Below are 21,556 nucleotides of genomic sequence, written 5' to 3'. Positions count from 1 at the left end.
ATTAGGCAAGAAAAAGAAAAGGCATCATAATTGGAAAGGAAGAAATAAAACTGTCTCTATTTGTAGAAGACATGATATTACATATAAAAAAAAAACCCTAGACTCCACCAAAAAATCCTTAGAATAAACGAATTCAGTAATGTTGCAGGATACAAAAATCTGTTGCATTTCAATACAGGATAACGAACCATAAGAAAGATAAATTTAAAAATCCCATTTACAATTGCATCAAATTTAACCAAGAAGGTGAAAGACCTGTACAGTAGTCCCCACTTACCTGCAGGAGATACATTCCAAGAGTCCCAACGGCTGCTTGAAACTATAAATGGTACCAATCCTATACACAGACACACACACACACTGTTCTTTCCTATACATACCTATGATAAAGTTTATTTTATAAATTTATCTATTTATAAATAAGGCACTGCAAAACATTAACAATAATTAATAATAAAATATAACAACATACTGTAATAAAGGTAATGTGAACATGGTCTCTCTCTCAAAATATTTTATTGTACTGTATTCACCCTTCTTCTCCTTATGATGTGAGATGATAAAATGCCTATGTGATATATGAGGTAGTCATTGTGATGTACAGTTAGGCCACTACCCTGGTCTTTTCACAACATGTGAGATGAAAGATGAAAGAAATTAAAGAAGATGCAAATAAATGGAAAGGTATTCTATGTTCATGGATTGGAAGAATTAATACTGTTAAAATGTCCATACTTCCCAAAACAATCTAAAATTCAATACAATCCTTATCTAATTGACAATAGCATTTTTTCACTGAAATAAAACAAACTACCCTAAAATTTGTAATGGAGCTACAAAAGACCTCAAATAGACAAAGCAATTTTAAAAAAGAAAAAGCTGGAGGCATCATAATTCCGGATTTCAAACTACATTACAAAACTATAGTAGTCAGGGGCGCCTGGGTGGCTCAGTCGTTAAGCGTCTGCCTTCGGCTCAGGTCATGATCCCAGGGTCCTGGGATCGAGCCCCACATTGGGCTCCCTGCTCAGCGGGAAGCCTGCTTCTCCCTCTCCCACTCCCCCTGCTTGTGTTCCCTCTCTCGCTGTGTCTCTCTCTGTCAAATAAATAAAATCTTAAAAAAAAAAAAACTATAGTAGTCAAAAACAATATGGTACTGGCATAAAAAAATAGATTGATGCAACACAAGAGAGTGCCCCAAAATAAACCCGTGCTTATATGGTCAATTAATATACAAAAAAGGAGCCCAGAATACACAGTGGGGAAAGGACAGTCTCTTCAATAAATGATGTTGGGAAAATTGGAGAGCCACATGCAAAGGAATGAAACTGCACTTTCTTACACCATACCAAAAAACCAACTCAAAATGGATTAAAGACTTGAACATAAGACCTGAAACCATACAATTCCCATAAGAAAACAAAGTCTGTAAGCTACTTGCATCTTGACAATGATTTTTTGGATCTGACACTAAAAATAAAGATGACAAAAGAAAAATAAACAAGTGGGACTACATCAAATTGAAAAGCTCCTGCACATCAAAGGAAACCATCAACAAAAGGATCACATGACATCCTACAAAAATGAGAGAAAGTATTTGCAAATCATCTTTCTGATAAGGGGTTAATAAAATCCAAAATATATAAAGAACTCACACAACTCAACAGGAAAAAAGCAATCCTACTAAAAAACAGGCAGAGGATCTCAACAGACCATTTTTCCAAAGATGATGGCCCACAGGTACATGAAAAGTTGCTCAACATCACTATCATTAGGGAAATCAAATCCACAATAAGATATCACCTAACACCTGTTAGAATGGCTATCTCAGAGACAAGAAATAACAAGTGTTAGCAAGGATGTGGAACAAAAGGGAATGTAAATTGGTATAACTTGATGGGAATGTAAACTGGTATAACTACTCTAGAAAACAGTATGGAGGTTCTTCAAAAAATTAAAAATAAGAGAATTACTTTATGATCCAGCATTTCCACTTCAGAGTGTTTATCCAAAGAAAACAAAAACACTAACTTGAAAAGATATATGCAACCCCATGTTCAGTGCAGCATTATTTACAATAGCCAAGATATGGAAACAACCTAAGTGTCCACTGACAAATGAATGGCTAAAGAAAATACACTTATTCCTTATATACATAATGCAATATTACTCAGCCACGAGAATGAAGGAAATCCTGCAATTTGTCACAATTGGATGAACCTAGAGGGCATTATACAAAATAAGTTAGACAAAAACACAAATACTGTGTGATCTCACTTATATGTGGAATCTAACAAAACAGAACAAAACAATGACAGATACAGGTAATGGACTGGTGGTTGCGGGGGTGGCGGGGGGCAAAACAGGTGAAGATGGTCAAGGTAAAGAGGTACATACTTACAGTTATATAACAAGTCCTGGGATGTAATGTATAGCACATGATTGCAGTTAATAATACCATACTGTATATCTGAAAGTTGCTAAGAGAGTAAATCTTAAAAGTTCTCATTACAAGAAAGAAAAATTTTAACTGTGTGTGGTGATGGATGTTAACAAGACTTATTGTGGTGATCATTTCATGATATATACACATATCAGATATGTTGTACGCCCAAAATTAATATAATGTCAAATAGAGCTCAATAAAATAAATAAATGCAACCTCTTTTAACAAAAAAAAATTAAAAAGACTATCCAGAACAAAAAGGCAACCCACAGTATGAAAGAAATATTTGCAAATCATGTATCTGAGAAGAGATTAATATCCAGAATATAGAGAGAACCCCTACCTAAAATTCAACAAAAAAAAACAACCTAATTCAAAATGGGCAAAGGACCAAAGTAGACACTTCTCCAAAGAAGATATACAAATGGCCAAGGAGCACATGAAAAGATGCTCAACATCACTAATCATTAGAAAAATGCAAATCAAAATTACAATGGGATACCACCTCGCACCCACTGGGATGGCTACTATCAATAAAACAGAGGGGCACCTCGGTGGCTCAGCCAGTTAAGCGACCACTTCTTGATTTTGGCTCAGGTCTTGATCTCAGAGTCCCACCTTGGGCTCTGCACTGGGCGTGGAGGCTGCTTAAGATTCTCTCTCTGCCCCTCCCTCTGCTCTCTTAAAAAGAAAGAAAAAAAGGGACGCCTGGGTGGCTCAGTCGTTAAGCATCTGCCTTCGGCTCAGGTCATGATCCCAGGGTCCTGGGATCGAGCCCCACATCGGGCTCCCTGCTTAGCGGGAAGCCTGCCTCTCCCTCTCCCACTCCCCCTGCTTGTGTTCCTTCTCTCGCTTTGTCTCTGTCAAATAAATAAATAAAATCTTAAAAAAAAAAAAAAGAAAGAAAAGAAAAAAAAAAACAAATGTTGGCAAGGATGTGGAGAAACTAGAACCCATGTGCACTGTTGGTGAGAATGTAAAGTGGTGTAGCCACTGTGGAAAACATGGAGGTTCCTCAAAAAGTTAATCATAGAACTACCCTACGACCCAGGAATTCCACTTCTGGATATATACCCAAAAGAATAGAAAGCAGGATCTCAGAGAGCTATTTGAACACCCATGTTCATCGCAGCAGTATTCACAATGGCCAAAATGTAAAAGCAATATTTGGGTTGCCAGTATAATGGGGTTTCCAGAGCCTGGGGGAAGGGAGAATGGGAATATGAGAAGTTATTGTTTAGCAAGTGTAGAATTTCAGATTTACAAGATGAAAAGTTACACGGTAGAAATGGTTGCACAACAATGTGAATGTATTTAATACCACTGAACTGTACAATTAAAATGTTAATATGGTAAATTTTATGTGCATTTTTTTTAAAGATTTTTTATTTTTTATTTGACAGAGAGAGCACAAGCAGGGGGTAGCGGCAGGCAGAGGGAGAGGGAGAAGCAGGCTTCCCTCTGAGCAGGGAGCCCGATGCGGGGCTCGATCCCAGGACCCTGGGATCATGACCCGAGCCGAAGGCAGACGCTTAACCGTCTGAGCCACCCAGGCGCCACACACACAAAAACTGGGGAAAAAAATATGTCTACTTCTGTGACTGAAATCTTGAGTGATTTTTAATCAAGCCTGAAGTTAGATAGGTAGCCACTGCCAATAAAGATTTTGTTTTAATAAGGGGGCAGGGAATGCCTAATACCAGGGTGAGTGGAAAACACAATCCATCCCCTTGGACTCCAGGGAAAAAAATCAGTGATGCTGACCAACCCAGAGTAGACCCCCTTCCACTATAGCCCAGTCCCTGAAGTCCCATCTCAAGTTCCCACCCAGTCTTGACCTACTGCCTTGTCAATGGCCTGGAGCCCTCAGGGACCTCTCACCATCATGTACCCACAAACCTCAGGGAATTATGCCATCAATGCAAAGGAGGACCCACCCTCTCCAATCCCCCACTACCCTCTCCAACCCCTCATCCCCCGCCATACACCAAGGAGCCCAAAGTAGAGAAGGAGGGGCAGATGGGAAATTCAAAAGCAGCACCTACTCAGAAGCCATGAATAAGGCCTGAAGGATGCTGTTCACGTAGCATGTGTTGCCCAGATTGATTAAACCAATCTTGCCCGTGTCTGACTTGGCCATGAGCCGGGGGTAGAAACCAGCCAGCTCACTCTTCTGCGAGGTCCAGGCATCCTGCCCCAGCAGCTGCTTGATGCGGTCCTCATTGGGAACATGGAGGTCCTGAGGAGGGAACAAGGCAGCAGGATGGTGGGGACCATGGTCAGCTCTAAAAATATCACTTCCTCTGGGAAGCCTTCTTGGACTACAGCCTACCCCACCCCACCCAACCACACTGTCCCACAAATGTCCCAGATATACGTGTTAACAGCCTTCTGCGTCCACACTTATTCTAGGTTCTCCTTTTGACACGTGGGCCTTCTATATCACCTTTCATGTCACAACTGCTTTGGGAAGGTGTAAAATGTCCATTTTGTAGATGAAAAAACAAAGACTCAAAGAAAAGAATTTCCCAGGGACATACAGACAATAAACGAAAAATCCATTTATTCTTAGACTCTAAGCAATGACAACACAGGCCCACCAGCCAGATCCAACAATGTCAAGATCTCAGGCCTTGTCCTGACTCTTGTCCTAACTAACTGCCTGGCAATGGTCAGTGAGCCTCTCTGACTCCATTTCCTCATTTGTCAAGTGAGGCTACTCCTACTTTATATCAGTTTGGCACTCCATATTTTCACAGTGCTTGTGCACAATGATGCTCCCATTTGCCCTCCTCCTTTAGGTCTGCCATCAGGTTTAATTAGCCACCACCCCCCAGCACGATCCCACAGACAGGATGGTGAGAGGGTCCAGGGGTCCTGAGGTATGGGTCCTTGGTCAAGGGCTCAGGGATTAGCATGCTTTCTTTCTCATTCTCCTTTTCTTTAAGATTTTATTTTTATTTATTTGACAGAGAGAGAGATAGCGAGAGAGGGAACACAAGCAGGGGGTGTGGGAGAGGGAGAAGCAGGCTTCCCGCCGAGCACGGAGCCTGATGCGAGGCTCGATCCCAGGACCCTGGGATCATGACCTGAGCCGAAGGCAGACGCTTAATGACTGAGCCACCCAGGTGCCCTCTCATTCTCCTTTTTTACATTAAAACAGATGCACCTAAAAGAACATTACCCAGCACGGGTTCTAATCTATTTTAATGAAAAACACCTAAGCATGATACAGAGTTACTTAATAGATATAAGCAACATTCCTCTAAGCCCTATTGTTTCCAGATCCTGAGCACAGACCCTAGGCTTGTCCAAGCCTCCAGAGTTTCAAACCAGGTTAGCACTGAAGGCCCTGGTCTCCCCAGCACACACCGTCTGACCACCGCAGAAGGTCCAGCTCAAGCAGTGGCTTAACACTTCTGCTCACTCATTTCCCAGGAACATTTATCAGATCAGTCACCTCTCACAGATGATAAAAAATAGAGGAGTTGCCAAAGGCAAGATAAAAAAGATACAGGCTTGGGGCACCTGGGGGGCACAGATGGTTAAGTGTCCAACTCTTGATTTCGGCTCAGGTCATGATCTCAGGGTCATGCAATGGAGCCCTGCTTAAGATTCTCTCTCTCCCTCTCCCTCTGCTCCTCCCCATCTCTAAATTAAAATAAAGGGGGGGGCTCATTATCTTCTTAGTCCCTCCTTTTTTCTTCCTATTATCCCCTATCCAATCCCCACCCCATACACAACATGAACAAAAGGGACAAAAAGGCAGAAAGAACCTCACACACGTGCACACATGCACGATGCAAAATTATCCACATGAGAAAAAAATGCCATTTTTCCCCAAAGAAGGTAACTTGGTACTCTTACAAAAATAAAACAGAACTATGAAATCCTCATGTGACATACAATGGCTCCCTTAGCAAGAAGCACAGCTCCCAGAAAAACTGCCTGAGAGAACTTTTCAGAATTTATTTATAAATGAGCCTCAAAGGACGTGCTCATAGAAAACATGTAAAAGCGTTTAATAAACAATAAAATCCTATGGATACTTTGCCGCCTTGCCTCTCACACTGGCTCGTACCAAGAGGTATCTAAAGCCACAGGACAAACGTAGCACATCTCCCCGGAGCCATATTCTCTAATATTTAAGGAAGGAAAATGTCTGCATTAAAACAAATGTTTATAATTATGAAATATGTACTTGAATCTCTGAGATAAAGTGAGATTTTACAGAAACACTGAGCTTTAGGTAAGCTGCCCCCTTCTGGGCTCAAGTACTCTGGAGGAAAGGTTTGAGAAGCCCAGATCTGCTAGATGAAGGAGAGTCGGTCTGGTTTGGGGCCCTCCAGTCTGATCTTCCAACGTCCCTTCCACTCCACTGACAAACTGCACATTCCCACTCCCACACCTTTCCCTCCGATGCATCTGGAGGTACCTCATCTTGCCAGTCCCCATCCCTCAAGGCCTCACTCCTATATCCCCTCTCTAGAAGACTTCCCAGGACCTTCTCAAGTGGGTACACATGAGATCTATACCTATCTTAGAAAGCCTAGCTGCCTGCACCTTCTGGTACTGGTATTTACAGATCCACTGTCCCCTGGATCTGGCCATAGCCCCTAGTGTGAAAAGCCTGAGTCTCATTCAGTGTGAGTTTCCCTCAGTGCCTAGTGCAGGGCCGTGCTCCCTCCTCTCTGTTCATGCCTCCATGACATTCTTCACATGACAGTCACGTTCATTCACTCACAGATACTTGCTGGGCAGAGAAATCATAACATGGTCCCTGCCCACCAGAAGCTCACAATCTGGCAGGAAACAGTAACAGTCACTTCCAACAAGTCAAAGCCCTGTCTTCTCTGCTCGTCTACCTCCAGTGACAGGCAGCTCATGATCTAGCAAGGTAGCTGCTTCTCTTGTCGGTTGGCTCTATTTGAAAAAATGCATTCTCTTAAGTTGGAAAAACAGAAGATCCAAGTAAATGCCTGAGGTTTTGTTTAAAAGTATCAACTGACTCTCACTCATGGTGGATTGTTCCCTTGTGTGTTTTGTAATTTTTGGATTATAAACTCATCTTTAGCAAAATTTTATCTTTGTGACTTGAAAGCACTTTCGTTTCTACAAGGCAACTCTTGGGTATTACAAGGTCATAACTACTTTTAATGTGAGTGCCTGAGCTTAGGGGTCCCACAACCCCAAAGACAATGAGAACTTGAACCCCTAAATCCATGTAAGAGCAGGCCAGTGATGACAAATTTCATTTTTCCCAGTCCAGAGTGCAGACCAAGCCAGAAAAGTTTCCTTGACATCTATTTGAGACCATGTATATATTTTTTCTAGATCACTCTTTTACTAACAGTAAAGCCTTTGGGTTCTGGCTTACATGGGCCTCTTAGTGCTAATGCCCTAGTGGGAGCAGGCCCTAAGCATCACCTCCTGTCCCTATAAGCTCAAGTGGCTTAGTGACTACGGTTACACCCTTCCCCCCATCCCTCCCCACCGCAGGGCAAAAGAGCATCATCTCTCACTTACCATTCTGGATTCGTTCTCGATTCCTTTTTGGCCCCTGGGGATTCCCCATTACTTTCTTGCAAGCTCAGCTATGTACTTAAAAAGACGTTTGTTATATTTTAACAAGCATTTCTAGGTGTTCTGTAGTGGGATGCTTTTCAGGTTATCTATCTGCTATGCTACAGAAATGGAAGTCAGATCAGAGGTTCTATAAGGGCCACCACCTACACCTAGAGATCTTTCACCCATGCTCAGACCTGCCCTCTGTATCAGGCAATAGGAAAGGGCTCAGCAGCCATGCACCCTGCCTGTGTGTGTCTCTCACTACCTCCATGACTGTACAAGTCACCAAGCCTCTCCAGTCTCATTTCCCTCATCTATGAAATTCAGGTAACAACAGTACCTGCTTCTTGTTTCTTGTGTCTTGTGATCATTAAAAAACAAAATATATGGAAGACATTGTCAAATGTGGCACTACCTACAAATGCTGTTGTCCTAGCAACCCAGGTCAGAAGTCCCTTCGTCCTTGTAACCTCCTCCTCTAACTAGAAATGATCCTTCCCTTCTCTGGTTCTTCACAGGAATTTCCTAAAGCCATTTGCATCAGAGTTACTTCTGTGCAAGCCTAGGCTGCAAGCTCCTCAATGGAGGCGACTTGGTCTGCCTCGTGCCTGTGTCCCCAGTTCCCAGCCTGGGTCTAGCACAAAGCAGGGCACCAGTAAAGCCATGTGAACACTGCTCTGGAGTGCCCTAGCCGGGGGGCGGGGGGGGTAGGGGGGGAGACAGACAGCGACAACACATGACAAAGGGATATGGAGCTGTGGGAGCCCAGAAAAGTCCTGACCCAGCCTGGGGTGGGGAGGGGGTATCAAGACTTGTCAGGGAAGGCTTTCTGAGGGAGGTAACACTTGAGCAGAGCCTTAATGGATAAGATTGGATGGGAAGAGGAGCTATGCAGGCAAAGCAAGAGAAGGGTTTATAGTCAGAGAGAATGGCATATGCAAAGGCTCGGAGCAATCATGAGCGATGACCATCTGGGGAAAGGGCAGGTGGGTCAGTGTGCCTGAAGCACAGAATGGGCCAGAGGAGGTGATGGGACACAGGCAGAGACCAAATGATGGAGGGGCTGCCATTAACCTGTGTTACGGCCTTGAGCAAGGCCCAAGCCAGCACTCTTTTTGGAGCAGGACAAGGAAGCAGGGGGGACAGCGTCACTCACCTTAATGGCCTCCATGACAGGCTCGTACAGATCTGGGAAGCCTGGGAACCGGAAGACCATGCAGTGGACCAGCTCCGCTAGCTGCTCCAGGCAGCTGGTCCCCGAGTTGGAGTCCTCCTTGACCAGAGAGGCCACCATGGGCGGGATGTGAGGGAGGAGCTACGAGAGCAGAGCACGATTAGGCTCAGGACCATTTACCACCCGAGACAGGGGTTGGTGGGCAGAGCTGAAGACACCCCGAGCTCCTCACAGCAGGGAGGTCTGACCACCTGGCCACTGTCCCCCTTGCCTACACAGAGCTCTGTGCTAGGGAGGCGAGTGACTCTTTCTACAGGACATGTGAGCTTAGATATCCTGCCTCAGTCTCTTCGTCTATTAAATGGAATAAACAATTCCCTCCTCACAGTTGAGGCGTGGCCTGGGCCCAAGCCCCAGCTGTTAAGCCAAGCCAACTGGCCTGCCAGGAGCGCCTGAGGCCTGAGTGACCAGGGTTATTCTTCTTTCTACCACCCTTCTTTCACCAAACATTTACATGCCCAACACTTCACCCTCACAATGACTTTATTCAGCAATTATCATCCCCATTTTATAGATCAAGAAACTGAAGTTAGAGATGTTATATAATTTACCAAGAACTTCCACCATGTGTTATAGGAGAAGCTGATGTCTGAAACAAAGCCGTTTTCCTCTGGCCTATGGAATGCTAACTTACAAACCCACGGGGTGCTCTACCGTAACGTCCCAGACAGGGACAGAGTCAGCCCACAGGAACTGGGAGTAGGGAACCCAGGAGAAGGAGGGGAAGAAACAAGTATCTATCCGGTCCCTAGTATGCAGCAGGCTTTTGACAAATACCACCTCATCTAACCCTCTCCCACCATCCTGGGGGCTTACCCTGTTCCAAGCCCTGAGAGGTTAAGCGCCTGGCCCAAGGTCATCACATCTGGCAAACGACGGAGATGGGACTCAACCCCCAGTACCCCAATCCCTGGTTCTGTGCTTTTCCCACTGCGGCAAATTAGAAAGCATGAAATTTCTGCCCTGACCAGGAGCCATCAGAATCTAGGGCCCCATCTGCAGGTCAGGTCTGGGGAAAGGAAGGCAAGAGGGTAGGCCCTCCTTCCCTCCCCCGCCCCACAAGAACTATAGGCTGTCCTTCCCAAAGGATGGCCCCAAAGATAGCAGAAAGGGCCCTGGGCTGGAGGCCAGGCCACGTGGGTGCTGGTCGGCAGCTGGGTATATCGGAAGGACACTGGGTCAGAAGTCAGACCAACTTAGTTAGAATCTTCCCCGTATCGCTCACCAGTTGTGTGTCTGGGACAAATGATTTCACCTCCCTAACCTGAAGTTTCCTCAGCTGAAAAATGGAAAATATGATAGAATTCTCCCTCTTAGGGCTGGACTGAGAGTTAACATATGTACTGTCTTTAGTACCGTGCCTGCCACACAGCAGGCCCCTAAGCAACATTAGCCGTCATCATTCTGGGGCTGTCACTCTACCGTGGGCCTGTGGGGAAGCCATACACATTCTCTGGCCTTAGTCTCCTATCTGTAAAATGGAGTTTCAAGGCTCCTCCAGTCCTAACATCCAGGACTTCAAGGTCTTGGGCTTCAAACCCCCAACCCAATAGAGACAGCATGTCTGGACTCCAGCCAAACCAGTGGGGGATGGAGGACTGGCCCTCCACAGGGCAGCACATAGGGCCCTTACCAGGTGGAAGGCTTCATGGGAGTGCTGGAAGGTCAGGAGCATGTACTTGAGGACAGACAAGGCAGCTCCCCGGACAATGGGGTACAGAAGCTTGGAGAAAACCTGGAAGAGAGTCCCTGGTCAGGAGTTCCCCACGCCTGGGCCTCAGAGACCAAGTGCAGCCACAGACCTGAGAGGTGGTCAGACACACCAGAGTTGAAGCAGCAGACCCATGCAGAACCAAGAACACAGATAGTCTCACAGACCTAGGTTGATGGACAGATGGACAGCAAGACAGGTATCTGATGGGAGGGATGGAGAGACAGAAAGACCAAAAGTGACACACATTCTTGAGCGAGCAGAGGAATGAATAGGGGAAATCTGAGGCCCAGACAGGTACAGTGAATTGTCCCGGGTCACAGCAAGCCTGGGTGGGAGCCCCAGTACTCTGCCTCCCAGGCCCACACTGTCCCTGGCAAAAGCTAAGTGGGAAAAGCCATAAGCCAGGGCTAGGACAGTGGCCCACCAACCTTCTCAATTTTGGCGAGTGAAACCTCGATCAAGATGCTGAACTTCTTAACAGCAGCCAGGCCCTTCAACAGTGCAATGATCCACTTGTCAATGTTCTTCCCCAGGGGCCACGACACCCAGTCGATCATCCTGGAGAGGGGAGCGGCAATGACACAAGGACCAGGGAGGCCCAAATGCCTGGGTGAGGGCATCCCAGGGACAAGCTATAATGTCCTGAGACCCCACACTGACCCACACCTGCACAGAGCAGCCCTGGGGTCCATGGGATGGACAAGACACCTCTGAGAACTGCCAATGAGCCCAGCATGGGCATTCGGCAGAGACTGGGGCTCCCAGCCCAGCAGGAGGGGAACCAGACCCTCTCAACACCCCAAACCTCACCCCACACACTAGGCTGCAGTGGTAGAACAGGGCTGTCAGCCGCCTCTGCCTGGACCATGGGGCCCAACAGCAGGAGCAGCACTGCCCCCCACCCCCGCCACGCTGGAAGCTTTGGCTCCAGCAAACTCTTGCTTGTGACCTAGAACAAGTCACCCTCTCTAGCCTCGGTTTCCTCCTCTGCAACATGGGGATAATACCTACCTCACAGAGTTGTTATATGAATTAAAAGACGTGACAATAGTTAACTCTCACAGTATTCACCCTGCACCACGCACTATTCCATCTGCCTTACATGTATTAACCCATCCGACCCCCACAAGATAATGGTTCTGTGCACAGAGCATGAAGCTGCCACATAGTAAGTGCTCAGGAAAATGGCATTACGTCATTACTTTTACACTCATAAGACTATGCTATAAAGAGATAGAACAATGACAGACCAAAGCAATAGTAATTATGATGACAGTAGCTACCATCACTGCTCTAAACACTTTACATGTATTATCTCATTTTATCTAATCTTTGCAACAACCCTGTTATGATGGGTTCAATTACACTACATTTTATAAATGAGGAAGCAGAGGCCTACAGAAGTGGAGTAACTTGCCCAAAGTCACACAGACAAGAAGTAGTAGAGCCAGGATCTGCACCCAACCAGCTTACCTCTACAGCCTACACTCTTATGCACTAAAGACAAGAAATCCAAGAAGGCCTAATGGAGATGGTAGATCTGCACACAGGTATGGAAAGCATGGTGGGGGAGGCATGCCAGGTGAACAGGATCTACAAAGCCAAAGGCCTGTAGGCAGGAGGGAAGGCAGCATATTCTGGGATCAATGGATAGGCAGGTGTGGCTAGATCACAGGTGCGATGACATTCAAATGAGGTGGGGGAATGTGCAAAAGCTGTGAGATAAAAAGCACCCCAATTCCATTTATCATACCTGCCAAACTCAAGAAGCACTCTGTAACATACTTTCAGCTTCTAGTATGGCCCCATGGAAGCCTGACAACTCCTTATACCATCTTTGCTATTACAGGGGGGGGAAACTGAGGCTCAGAGAGTTCACTGACTTGTCCAGGATCACACAGTTGGCACCCAACCTGAGAGCATCGCTAGGGAAAGGTTCTTTGCATCTGCCACATCCAGCCCTGGGCCAGGCACAGAGCAGGGCTCAAGAAAGGATGGACGAATGAAAAAAGCATGAGGTCCTGGGCCTTCTGACACTAAATCTAGCCCAGCAACCCAACCCAGTGGAAGGAGGGAGAGACACCTAACCACCACCCAGCCCTCAGCCCACCTGCTGATGGCAGTCAGCATCTGAGAGTCTGTCACACTGTCATCATTGCTGAGGTTCCGGACGACGCCGTCCATAAGCTCCAACGGTAGGTGCTGAACCACGCTGGCCAGGGCGCTAGATGGCGGCTCCTCCTCTGGAACGGTGTGGGGGCTGGGATGAGCTTAGCAAGGCAGGTAGGCTCCTCACCTCCCCCAGTCCCCCATGCCCTCATGCTCCCAAGGAACGAGACCAGGCTTCTGCAAAGAGCACATCGGGGCCACCTCCTCACCTCCTACAACATCACAGCCTCCTATCCCACCTTAGCTTATTTGCCCAACAAACCTTCACTGCCATGGCTTGGGGCCCAGCCCTGCACTGAGCACAGACAAAAGCACTGACCACCCCCCACCTGTGTCTATACAGACAAGGTCTGTAAGAAAGGGTAACACTGGAGCTGGCAAGAACAGGTAGAAGAACAGGTGTGTTTCCAGATGGAAACACACACAAAGGCCTAGAGGTGAAAAACAGCATTTAGTTATCAAAATGTGTTGTCCAATTGGATAACTGCTTATACACCGGAGCTTGGTTCTTTCTCCTGCCAGGTGCCTTCTCTTCCTTTCAACTGAATAGCCCTATGATCAGGTAAGGCACCGATCTTCTTACGCTCATTCATAACCGTAGTCCAAGGACCACAGTCGTTCGTGGAGGACCGAGAGTTTACATTTCAGAGCTGAGATGTACAGGCTCCGTCGCATGTCCAGAACTTGGCCTCTGCCCGCCCTGAACACCTTGCCCCTGCTGCTGCCCAGCTCTCAAAACCTGAATCAGAAGTCACCACTTCTACAAAACCCACCTGACCCAAAGGGCATGATGACATCCGCACCCCCCCACCCCCTTCTGTTGTCTCACTCGACCCCAGTCCCCCTTCTGGCCAGCTTGACCTGGGTCCGCTCCTCCATATGTGCCCCGCACCCACCACAGGATAGTTCTCACTGCACGAGCTCAGGAGGGCCCCGTTAATTAAGGAACATCGCATTCCCGCACCTGTGCATTAGCCCCTCACACACACACCTGCCATACCTCGACACGGGCACGCCAAGCACAAGACCCTGCACGTGCAGTCACGGGCCCGGCGCACACCGGCCCCCCGCGCGCACGCGCTCCCGCCCCAGCCCGGGCCCCAGCGCACACGCACCTGTGCAGGAGATGACAGCGAACAGCTCCTTCAGGCACGGCAAGATGGCGGCGGGCTGGGCGCGCCACAACTGCGCCAGGAGCCCGCTCACCTGCTGGGCCTGCTCCAGGAACTCCACGGCGCCCTCCTCGCCCTCGGCCGGGCAGCGGAAGCGGCCGAGGCAGCGCACCAGCTGCTGGCAGAAGAGCAGGCGGTGCGGGCCGTCGGGGACGCAGCGCGGGTGTCGCGCCAGCAGCCGCGCCACCTGAGCGCAGACGGCGGGCCCCGGGCGCTCGCACACGGTGCGCAGCACCTCCCTCCGCAGCAGCGCGAACACCTCGTCGGCTGCCGGCCCCTCGGGCAACAGCTGCAGGCCGAGCTGCACGCAGGCGAGCGCGCGGACGCCCGGCGGGCCGGCGCCCCCCTGCAGCAGGCGAAGCACGCGGCGCGCGTTGAAAAACTCCGCGAAGACGTCGGGGTGGTGGCGGCCGGCCACGTGCAGCAGCTGGCAGCCCACGCGGCGGGGCAGCTCGTCAGCTCCGCTCACGTAGAGGCGCGCGCCCAGCGCCAGCAGCGCCAGGCACTGCTCCCGCTCCAGCGGCTGCCGCGCTGCCTCCAGCACGCGCCGCACCAGCCCCTGCTTCACGCTCGCGGGGTACGAGGACGTCACCACCGCCTCCAGGATCTTGTCCATGGCGCCACGCTGCAGGAGACAGGGAGCACGGTCACACTTGGGCCAACCGATCCAGTGCCCCAAGGGGGCCCCTGCATAAGACCTGGGGCGAGCAACCACCTTTCTGGGCCTCCGTTTCGTCACCTGTGAAATGGGGCGAGGATACCTCACGGGGAGGTATCGGAATGAAGTAAAGTGCAATGCCTGGCCTGTAATGAGCCCCCAGGGAGTTGTGGTTATTGCTGATGAGCGTCTTTAATCTCACAAAAGCAATATCTCAACCTTCCACCCCTTCCCCCACTCTTTTGCCCTTCTCTCCCCAGGCCTCCCTGGTGACCTCATCCACTCGTGGGGCTGGTAGAAGCTGGTTATAGAAGCTGTTGTCCAGAATCTTGGCCAAGTCCTGTCCTGTCGGGGAAGATGAGAGGGGACATACACAAAATCACACCTCCAAGGAGGGGGGGCAGGCAGGCTTAGGGTCCCAAGGAAGGATCAACGGGGAGATCCCTGCACACTTTATTTTGCCCCAAATCAACTTCTTGCTGTTTCCCAAGTGATCTACACCTTTCTAAGGCTCCACTTCTTTGTGTATGCTGTGCTTTTTGCCTGAAACATCCTATCTCCCCAGACCTCCTCCACCACCACCACCACCACCACCACCACCACCACCACCACCACCACACACACAGCCAAACTCCTGTTTTCCTTCAAAGCTTACCTCCAACACGCTGTCTTCAAATAGAACATCCCTCACCCTCCATTCCTACAGCCCCCTGTGGCTTATTTCTCCATCACAGCTGGGATCCCATAATTCCCTCCAATGAAGCAGAGTTTATCATGTCTGCGGCCTGCCCTGCCTCCAGGCCTAGCTCCACAGCCTTGTACGCTCAAGGCCCTGCCTGCCCCTCCCCAGCCTGAGTCCACACCAGCCCCTCACTCTCGACTCACTGTGTTCTCCCTGCCACTGGGCCCTTTGATATGTTCTTCCCTCCCCTCCTTGCTTGACTCACCCTGCAGACTTCAGCGCAAATTCACTTCCTCAAGGAAGCCTTGCCTAACCTCTGTTTGGATCAAACATGCCTGTTAACAATTTCAGAGCCCTTGTCCTCCTTTACGGTACTTATCATGATTCCTTGGTTGGAGTCAGCCTCCTTCACTATAATATATAGGTTCCTGAGGGCTGGAACCATGTCAGTTTTGTTCATTCACCTAGGCCAGTGCCTGGCACATAGTAGGCATTTGTTGAAGAAGCAAATGCAAAATATGGTGTGAGTTACTGCTTCCTTATTCCTCTGAGCATAGTAGCCTTCCCTTTGCCTTTCCTCTCCCTTAGGGCAGTTTCCTAGAAGCCTTTCTCCCAAGCTGCCCCACTTTTACTCCTGATTTTCATGCTGGTTCACAAAGGTAAAGCTTGTTGTCTTAATATCCAACTTTCAGCTCCAAGAAGACAGGGCCATTTCTTCTTTGTATAATCCCACTCTAGGCAGGACCTGATATAAGGTTCAGCATACAGTAGGTGTTTAAACTTACTGGCTCGGTAAAAATTATTTTGAGACCTGGAGTTGGTATGAAGACAAGCCATACATTTACTAAATGAGAGGCCAGAAACTTTTATTCAAAACCACAGATATTGTGGGACCCAGACTCTGTGCTAGGCCCTACGGAGACGCTCCGTTCTCTGTCCTAGCTCTTGGCTGAGACCAAGCTTCCATTATTGCATGTGTTAAAAGCAATGGGCCCATTTGTTTGTCTGTCTCCCTCACCAGGCCGTGAGTTCCTTAGGGCAGGGACTAGGACTTACTTCTCAATGGCTGGCATCTGAGATTACTGGGGGTGAAGCCAGAGTACAGATCAGTGGTTCCCAAACACTGGCTTGGCTGCCTCAGAACCACCTGGTAACTTAGCACAAATTCATATGCCCAGGGCCCACTCCAAGCCTCCTGGAATAGTGTGTTAAACTCTTTTTACTCTGAATGAGATTCATCTGGAAATGAAGTCTGCTTACCATCCCTGTTACTTATGCTCTGAGTCTGTTTCCACCCTGCAGGGAAGTGCTCAATGAATCAGTCCCCTTCGCTTTAGAAGCAAAGCCCTTGCCCTTAGGAACTTCCAGTCTGGTGGTGGAGACAGACGTGTTGGTAAAGAGTGCCAACGCAAGGCATAATCTCAAAGGCCTTTAAAAAACTGGTCTCCCTTCATTTCTGGTCTTCTCTTTCCTAGGCAGTGTTTGTGACCAACCTCCCTTGTAGACCATCCTTGCAAATCCCTACCCCTGCCCTCCAGGCTAGTGGACTTAATATGCTTTCAACCCAGGATGCCAAGAAATTCTGTTATTCAGGCAGCCAAGAAGAAACCCTAATCGATGGGATATTGACATCATGTGTGGAAGAAGAGGGCCTGGGGGCAGGCAGAAATGGGGTTCTAAAACTAGGGAAGGTTCTGGAAATGGAAAGAAAAACAGACCAGGAATGGCGAGTCCTAAGTTCTAGTGTGACCTTGGGCAAATTTTATTCTAGTCTTGCAACTCATTATGTGACCTAGAGCAAATCACATCATGAGCCTCTTTTCTGTTCTGTAAAATGGGGATAAGTGATATCCGGTTGAACCACATGAAAGCAAAGGAGCAGATGTTGGCAATTTCATATCATTCTACCTGATACCTTTGCACCTGGCGGCTGGAGGCCCAGCAGTGGTGCCCTTCTGTGAGGGCTGTGATCTCCGAGGCCAGCCATGCAGTCCATGGCCCGGCCACTCCAGGCAAGCCCTGCCTACCTGCCCCCACTCCCACACAGGCAGTCTGAGGTCAGCTGTCACCGTATTCACCAACCAAACCCACTCAATATCTTGGGTGTGTTCATGCAAAAGGGTTTTAGAGGCTTGGAGCTCACCTGACCTCATCACAGGCCACAGAAGGGAGGCAGGACAAGGCCTGATTTCCCTACGGCACACATGGGAACGTGGAGGATCAACATAGAAGAGGGATGCAGCCTTGACAGGGTGGGATAAGAATGTGCACTTGGTCTCCCTGGGGGAGGAAGCAGCAGACCACCAGCATTCCTCAGGGGAAGGTTGGATTATTCCTCTAGGCTCTGGACAAGGAGACGGCCTGTCGACACTGGCTCTGACCCAAGAGACAGCTGCCCCGCACCAGGCTCACAGCACACAGCAGCCGTATCCTTCCTTAGAAAAGCCCACATGAAGGGGCGCCTGGGTGGCTCAGTCGTTAAGCATCTGCCTTCGGCTCAGGTCATGATCCCAGGGTCCTGGGATCGAGCCCCGCATCGGGCTCCCTGCTCCGCGGGAAGCCTGCTTCTCCCTCTCCCACTCCCCCTGCTTGTGTTCCCTCTCTCGCTGTGTCTCTCTCTGTCAAACAAATAAAATCTTAAAAAAGAAAAAAAAGGAAAAGAAAAGCCCACATGAAAAGCAGGAGACCCAGGTTCTCTGCTTCTGAATCACCAGGTGACCTTGGGTGAGTCCCTGCCAGGCTCCTCAGCTGTTTCACCTGGAAAATGGGGACCATTTCAGCCCTGACAGGGAAGGGGACAAGATATAAAAAAGATGATAGCTGGGGCAGTCATGAGTCTCTTCTTGGGCCATCTGGCACCAAGTGGGGAAACAGACACTGTCAAGCAAGGAGACAAGCAGACACACACTCCTGATCTCGCGGATTCTACCAGGAATTTCATCCCTCACTGCCAACTTAGTGTTTCCACTATCTCGCCCTGAGCTCCAGCAGCACCCAGGATCAGCTCCTCTTTACTTCTTGCCTGGACTAGTGCAGTAGCCTTCTAACCCCATCTCCTCATTCCCTCCCTCAATCCATCCTCCAGTAGAGGTATGTGTTCTGCAGAATAGAGTCCAGCCTTCGAATCTAGCCCAGGCACTATGCCCCATAGTGCCCAAAGCCTTGAGGCAGGTGCTCTTTCACGGTTCTGAGCCTCTGAGCCCCCAAATGTGAGATGACCACCTGACCACCCCTTAGCCTTTCCCAGCCAATCCTGCTGCTCTTCCCCCGAGCCCTTGGTTTATACCTCTCATTGCTGGCATGACAGCCTGAGAGTCCCAGCAACACCCAGTCTGCTCCAGGGCACACAGTAACATATAGGAACATCACGATCCCTCCCCTGGAAGGCCCAGATCCCTTTATCTGTCCCTTTTGGATGACCCTCCACATTTCCACTGTGTATTGACAGGTATCTGTTCCTGCTTAGTGAAGCCTGACTCATCTCCACCACCCCCAAAGCACCGTGTGTGTGTGTGTGTGTGTGTGTGTGTGTGTGTGTGTGTGTCCAATGCCCTGCCCCCACACCCTGGGCCCAATTCAGGCTTCCTCACATCCCTCCCAGGTCTCTGTGACCCACTCTGCAAACATCGTCTGATTAATCTCATTAGATGATAAGGTCCATCTTGCCATGCCCTGCTCAGAACTCTCAAGGCTCCCCAGCCCCTTCAGCATAAGATCTGAACTCCTGAGCTTGACATTCAAGCCCTTTCTGTGACACTTGGCTGATGGGGGGCAGGGGTAGACATGAACTTGACCAACACTGTTTGGCGACAAATCTGAAGGAATATGGGCAGTGGGCTTTTCCTGCTGCCCACCTTTTGGTGATGTCCTCTCTGCTGGGAAAGGCTTTTCCCTCTTCTGGCAAATTCTGACTCATCCTCCAAGGCCCAGGTCACATGCCCCCTCCTCTGGGAAGCCTTTCCTAACCCCCCTGCAGTCCAAGTCTCTGAGCTTTCCAAGGCCCTCTTTGCTTTTCTCATCCCTCAGCAGTGTCACTGGATTCTATGTCTATCTCCCTCACCAGGCTGGGATCTCCTTTTGAAGGAGGTCCAATCCCCTATCTATGCCTAGCACAGGACCAGGCACAGAAGCGAAGGAGTGCTAAGTGGCCAATGGAAGATATGTGACAGCAAGATGAGATAAAACTAAAGCTGTCACCAGAAAAGCACCTTCCAGGGACTGGCCCAGTCACTGCCCTCTCATCTGCCAGGTCTGGTCCTGCATATCCATAACCCTGAGACTCATACATTAGCCAAGAAAGTCCCTACTGAGGTCATTGGACAGGACTGAGTGAGGATTTAGCCATTTAGAAATGACTCAAACAACCAACACTGAAGAAAAGAAAAACAAAAACTGTTCCTGTTTAGCCTTCAGGTCAAAAGCTCACAGAATCTCACAGGACAGGGAGGGGGCTTCAGGAAGGTCTCACTCAACCTCTCCCTACCCTAGAGCACAGTGGACCCTCCAAGCCCCAACTTAGCACCTAAGAGCTGAGGAGCCCATTTATTCTGCTCTCTGACCCTCACATCCAGTCGACCTCCTCTGACTCCCCTGGGTGCCAGAGCCGCCTGGGGAGCACTAGGTGTCCCTCCCAGCAACCCCCCACCCAAGTCTCTGGACAGCAGCATCTGAATTTTTATAACTGAATTTCTTCTACCCAAGGCAGCCCTGGGAAGGATCCCCTTGCCCTCCTACTGGGAGGCCCTTGTCTGGGCCACCAAACTGTCTCCTAAGAAGAAAGAAAGAAAAGGTTTTACTGGTAAAAAGCAACCGCTCTTGAACTGGAGGGGAATGGGAGGAGCGAGAGCATATATTCCCTTCTCAGGAACCCACCACAATCACCCATCCCTGCTGGGGCCACCCTTCACGTACTTAAGATAGCCACGTCCCCACCCCCACACCAGGCTTTCTGGAAGGGTGGGCACCAGGCTAACACAAGGAGTCTCAAGTCTTGTAGGGGGAGTACGCCCGGGCGAGGATGCTGAGAAGAGTAAAAGCCCATTCCAAGCGGTTGCAACCTCTTGGCCCCCCAGTTTGTGCCCTATCTTAGCCCCACCCCTCCTTTCAGTTATACCGGTGCACTGTCGCCCAGCCCAGGCTGGAGCTGCGGACCCCACCAAAGGCCGGTGAGCTTCATTGTACTGGGGGAGAGGGAGGGATCACCTCCAAACACAACTGATGACGGAGGTGGAAGCCCAGAGAGGGGCATCTACTCGCCCAAGGTCACACAGCGAGGCCCAAGATGCACCTAGACCTCCCTTCTCCCAGCCCCAAACTCTCAGAGCCCTTCGCGCCTGCCCAGGGCTCTCGAACCGCCAGGGTGCAGACACTCCCTCCCCATAACCTGCATACACGCCCCCGGCCCCCTTACCTCTGGGACCCCGGTGGCCCCGGCCTCAGAGCCGGCTTCTGGGCGGGGCGCTCAGGCCTGGCAGGACTAGGCTAGGCCAGGCTAGGTCAGGGCGAGTCCTCTGCTCCCCCTGGAGTGGGGACGCCCTCCGCCAGGTCCCAGCCGGCAGGGATGCTGCTTTCACTGCAAAGTCCAAACTCCCCACCCAGCTCTGCACAAGCTTGAACCCAGGGATCCCGAGTCAGCCTCGCTGCCGCTGGGCTGCGGGGCTGCGGGACGGTGCGTGGGGAGGGGCGAGGTGCGGGAAACGGGGAGGAGCCGGAGCGGGGGCCACCCCGCGAACCGCCACTCAGGCTGCGTCCCCTTTAAGACCAGCCGGTCTGAGCTCCAGCCGGGGCGAGCGGGGAGCTGGAGGGCTCACTGCAATGCCTCCTGGGAGATGGAGTTTGCGCTCGGCGTGCCGTGCCGCAAAGAACCCATAGAGAACTACAAGTCCCGGAGAGCTGCGCGCGGCTCCCGCGCCG

At 49.8% G+C, this 21,556-nt stretch overlaps 1 protein-coding gene across 1 annotated transcript in view; it reads right to left on the bottom strand.

The window, feature by feature from the left end:
- USP35 (ubiquitin specific peptidase 35) overlaps positions 1-21,395 on the bottom strand; it is a 51,014-nt gene extending 29,619 nt beyond the window's left edge. Inside the window, exons 1-7 of the mRNA XM_036113174.2 lie at positions 21,054-21,395; positions 14,247-14,928; positions 13,073-13,205; positions 11,391-11,520; positions 10,882-10,983; positions 9,171-9,329; positions 4,492-4,685 (exon numbers count right to left, since the gene is read on the bottom strand). Coding sequence (XP_035969067.1) covers positions 4,492-4,685; positions 9,171-9,329; positions 10,882-10,983; positions 11,391-11,520; positions 13,073-13,205; positions 14,247-14,919 — 1,391 coding nt within the window. The 5' untranslated portion in view covers positions 14,920-14,928; positions 21,054-21,395. The remainder of the gene's footprint in view (positions 1-4,491; positions 4,686-9,170; positions 9,330-10,881; positions 10,984-11,390; positions 11,521-13,072; positions 13,206-14,246; positions 14,929-21,053) is intronic.
- Positions 21,396-21,556: the final 161 nt, after the last annotated feature.

Source organism: Halichoerus grypus, chromosome 11 (genome assembly GCF_964656455.1).
Source record: "Halichoerus grypus chromosome 11, mHalGry1.hap1.1, whole genome shotgun sequence".
Lineage (NCBI taxonomy): Eukaryota > Metazoa > Chordata > Mammalia > Carnivora > Phocidae > Halichoerus > Halichoerus grypus.
This window is presented reverse-complemented; position numbering and strand designations above follow the sequence as displayed.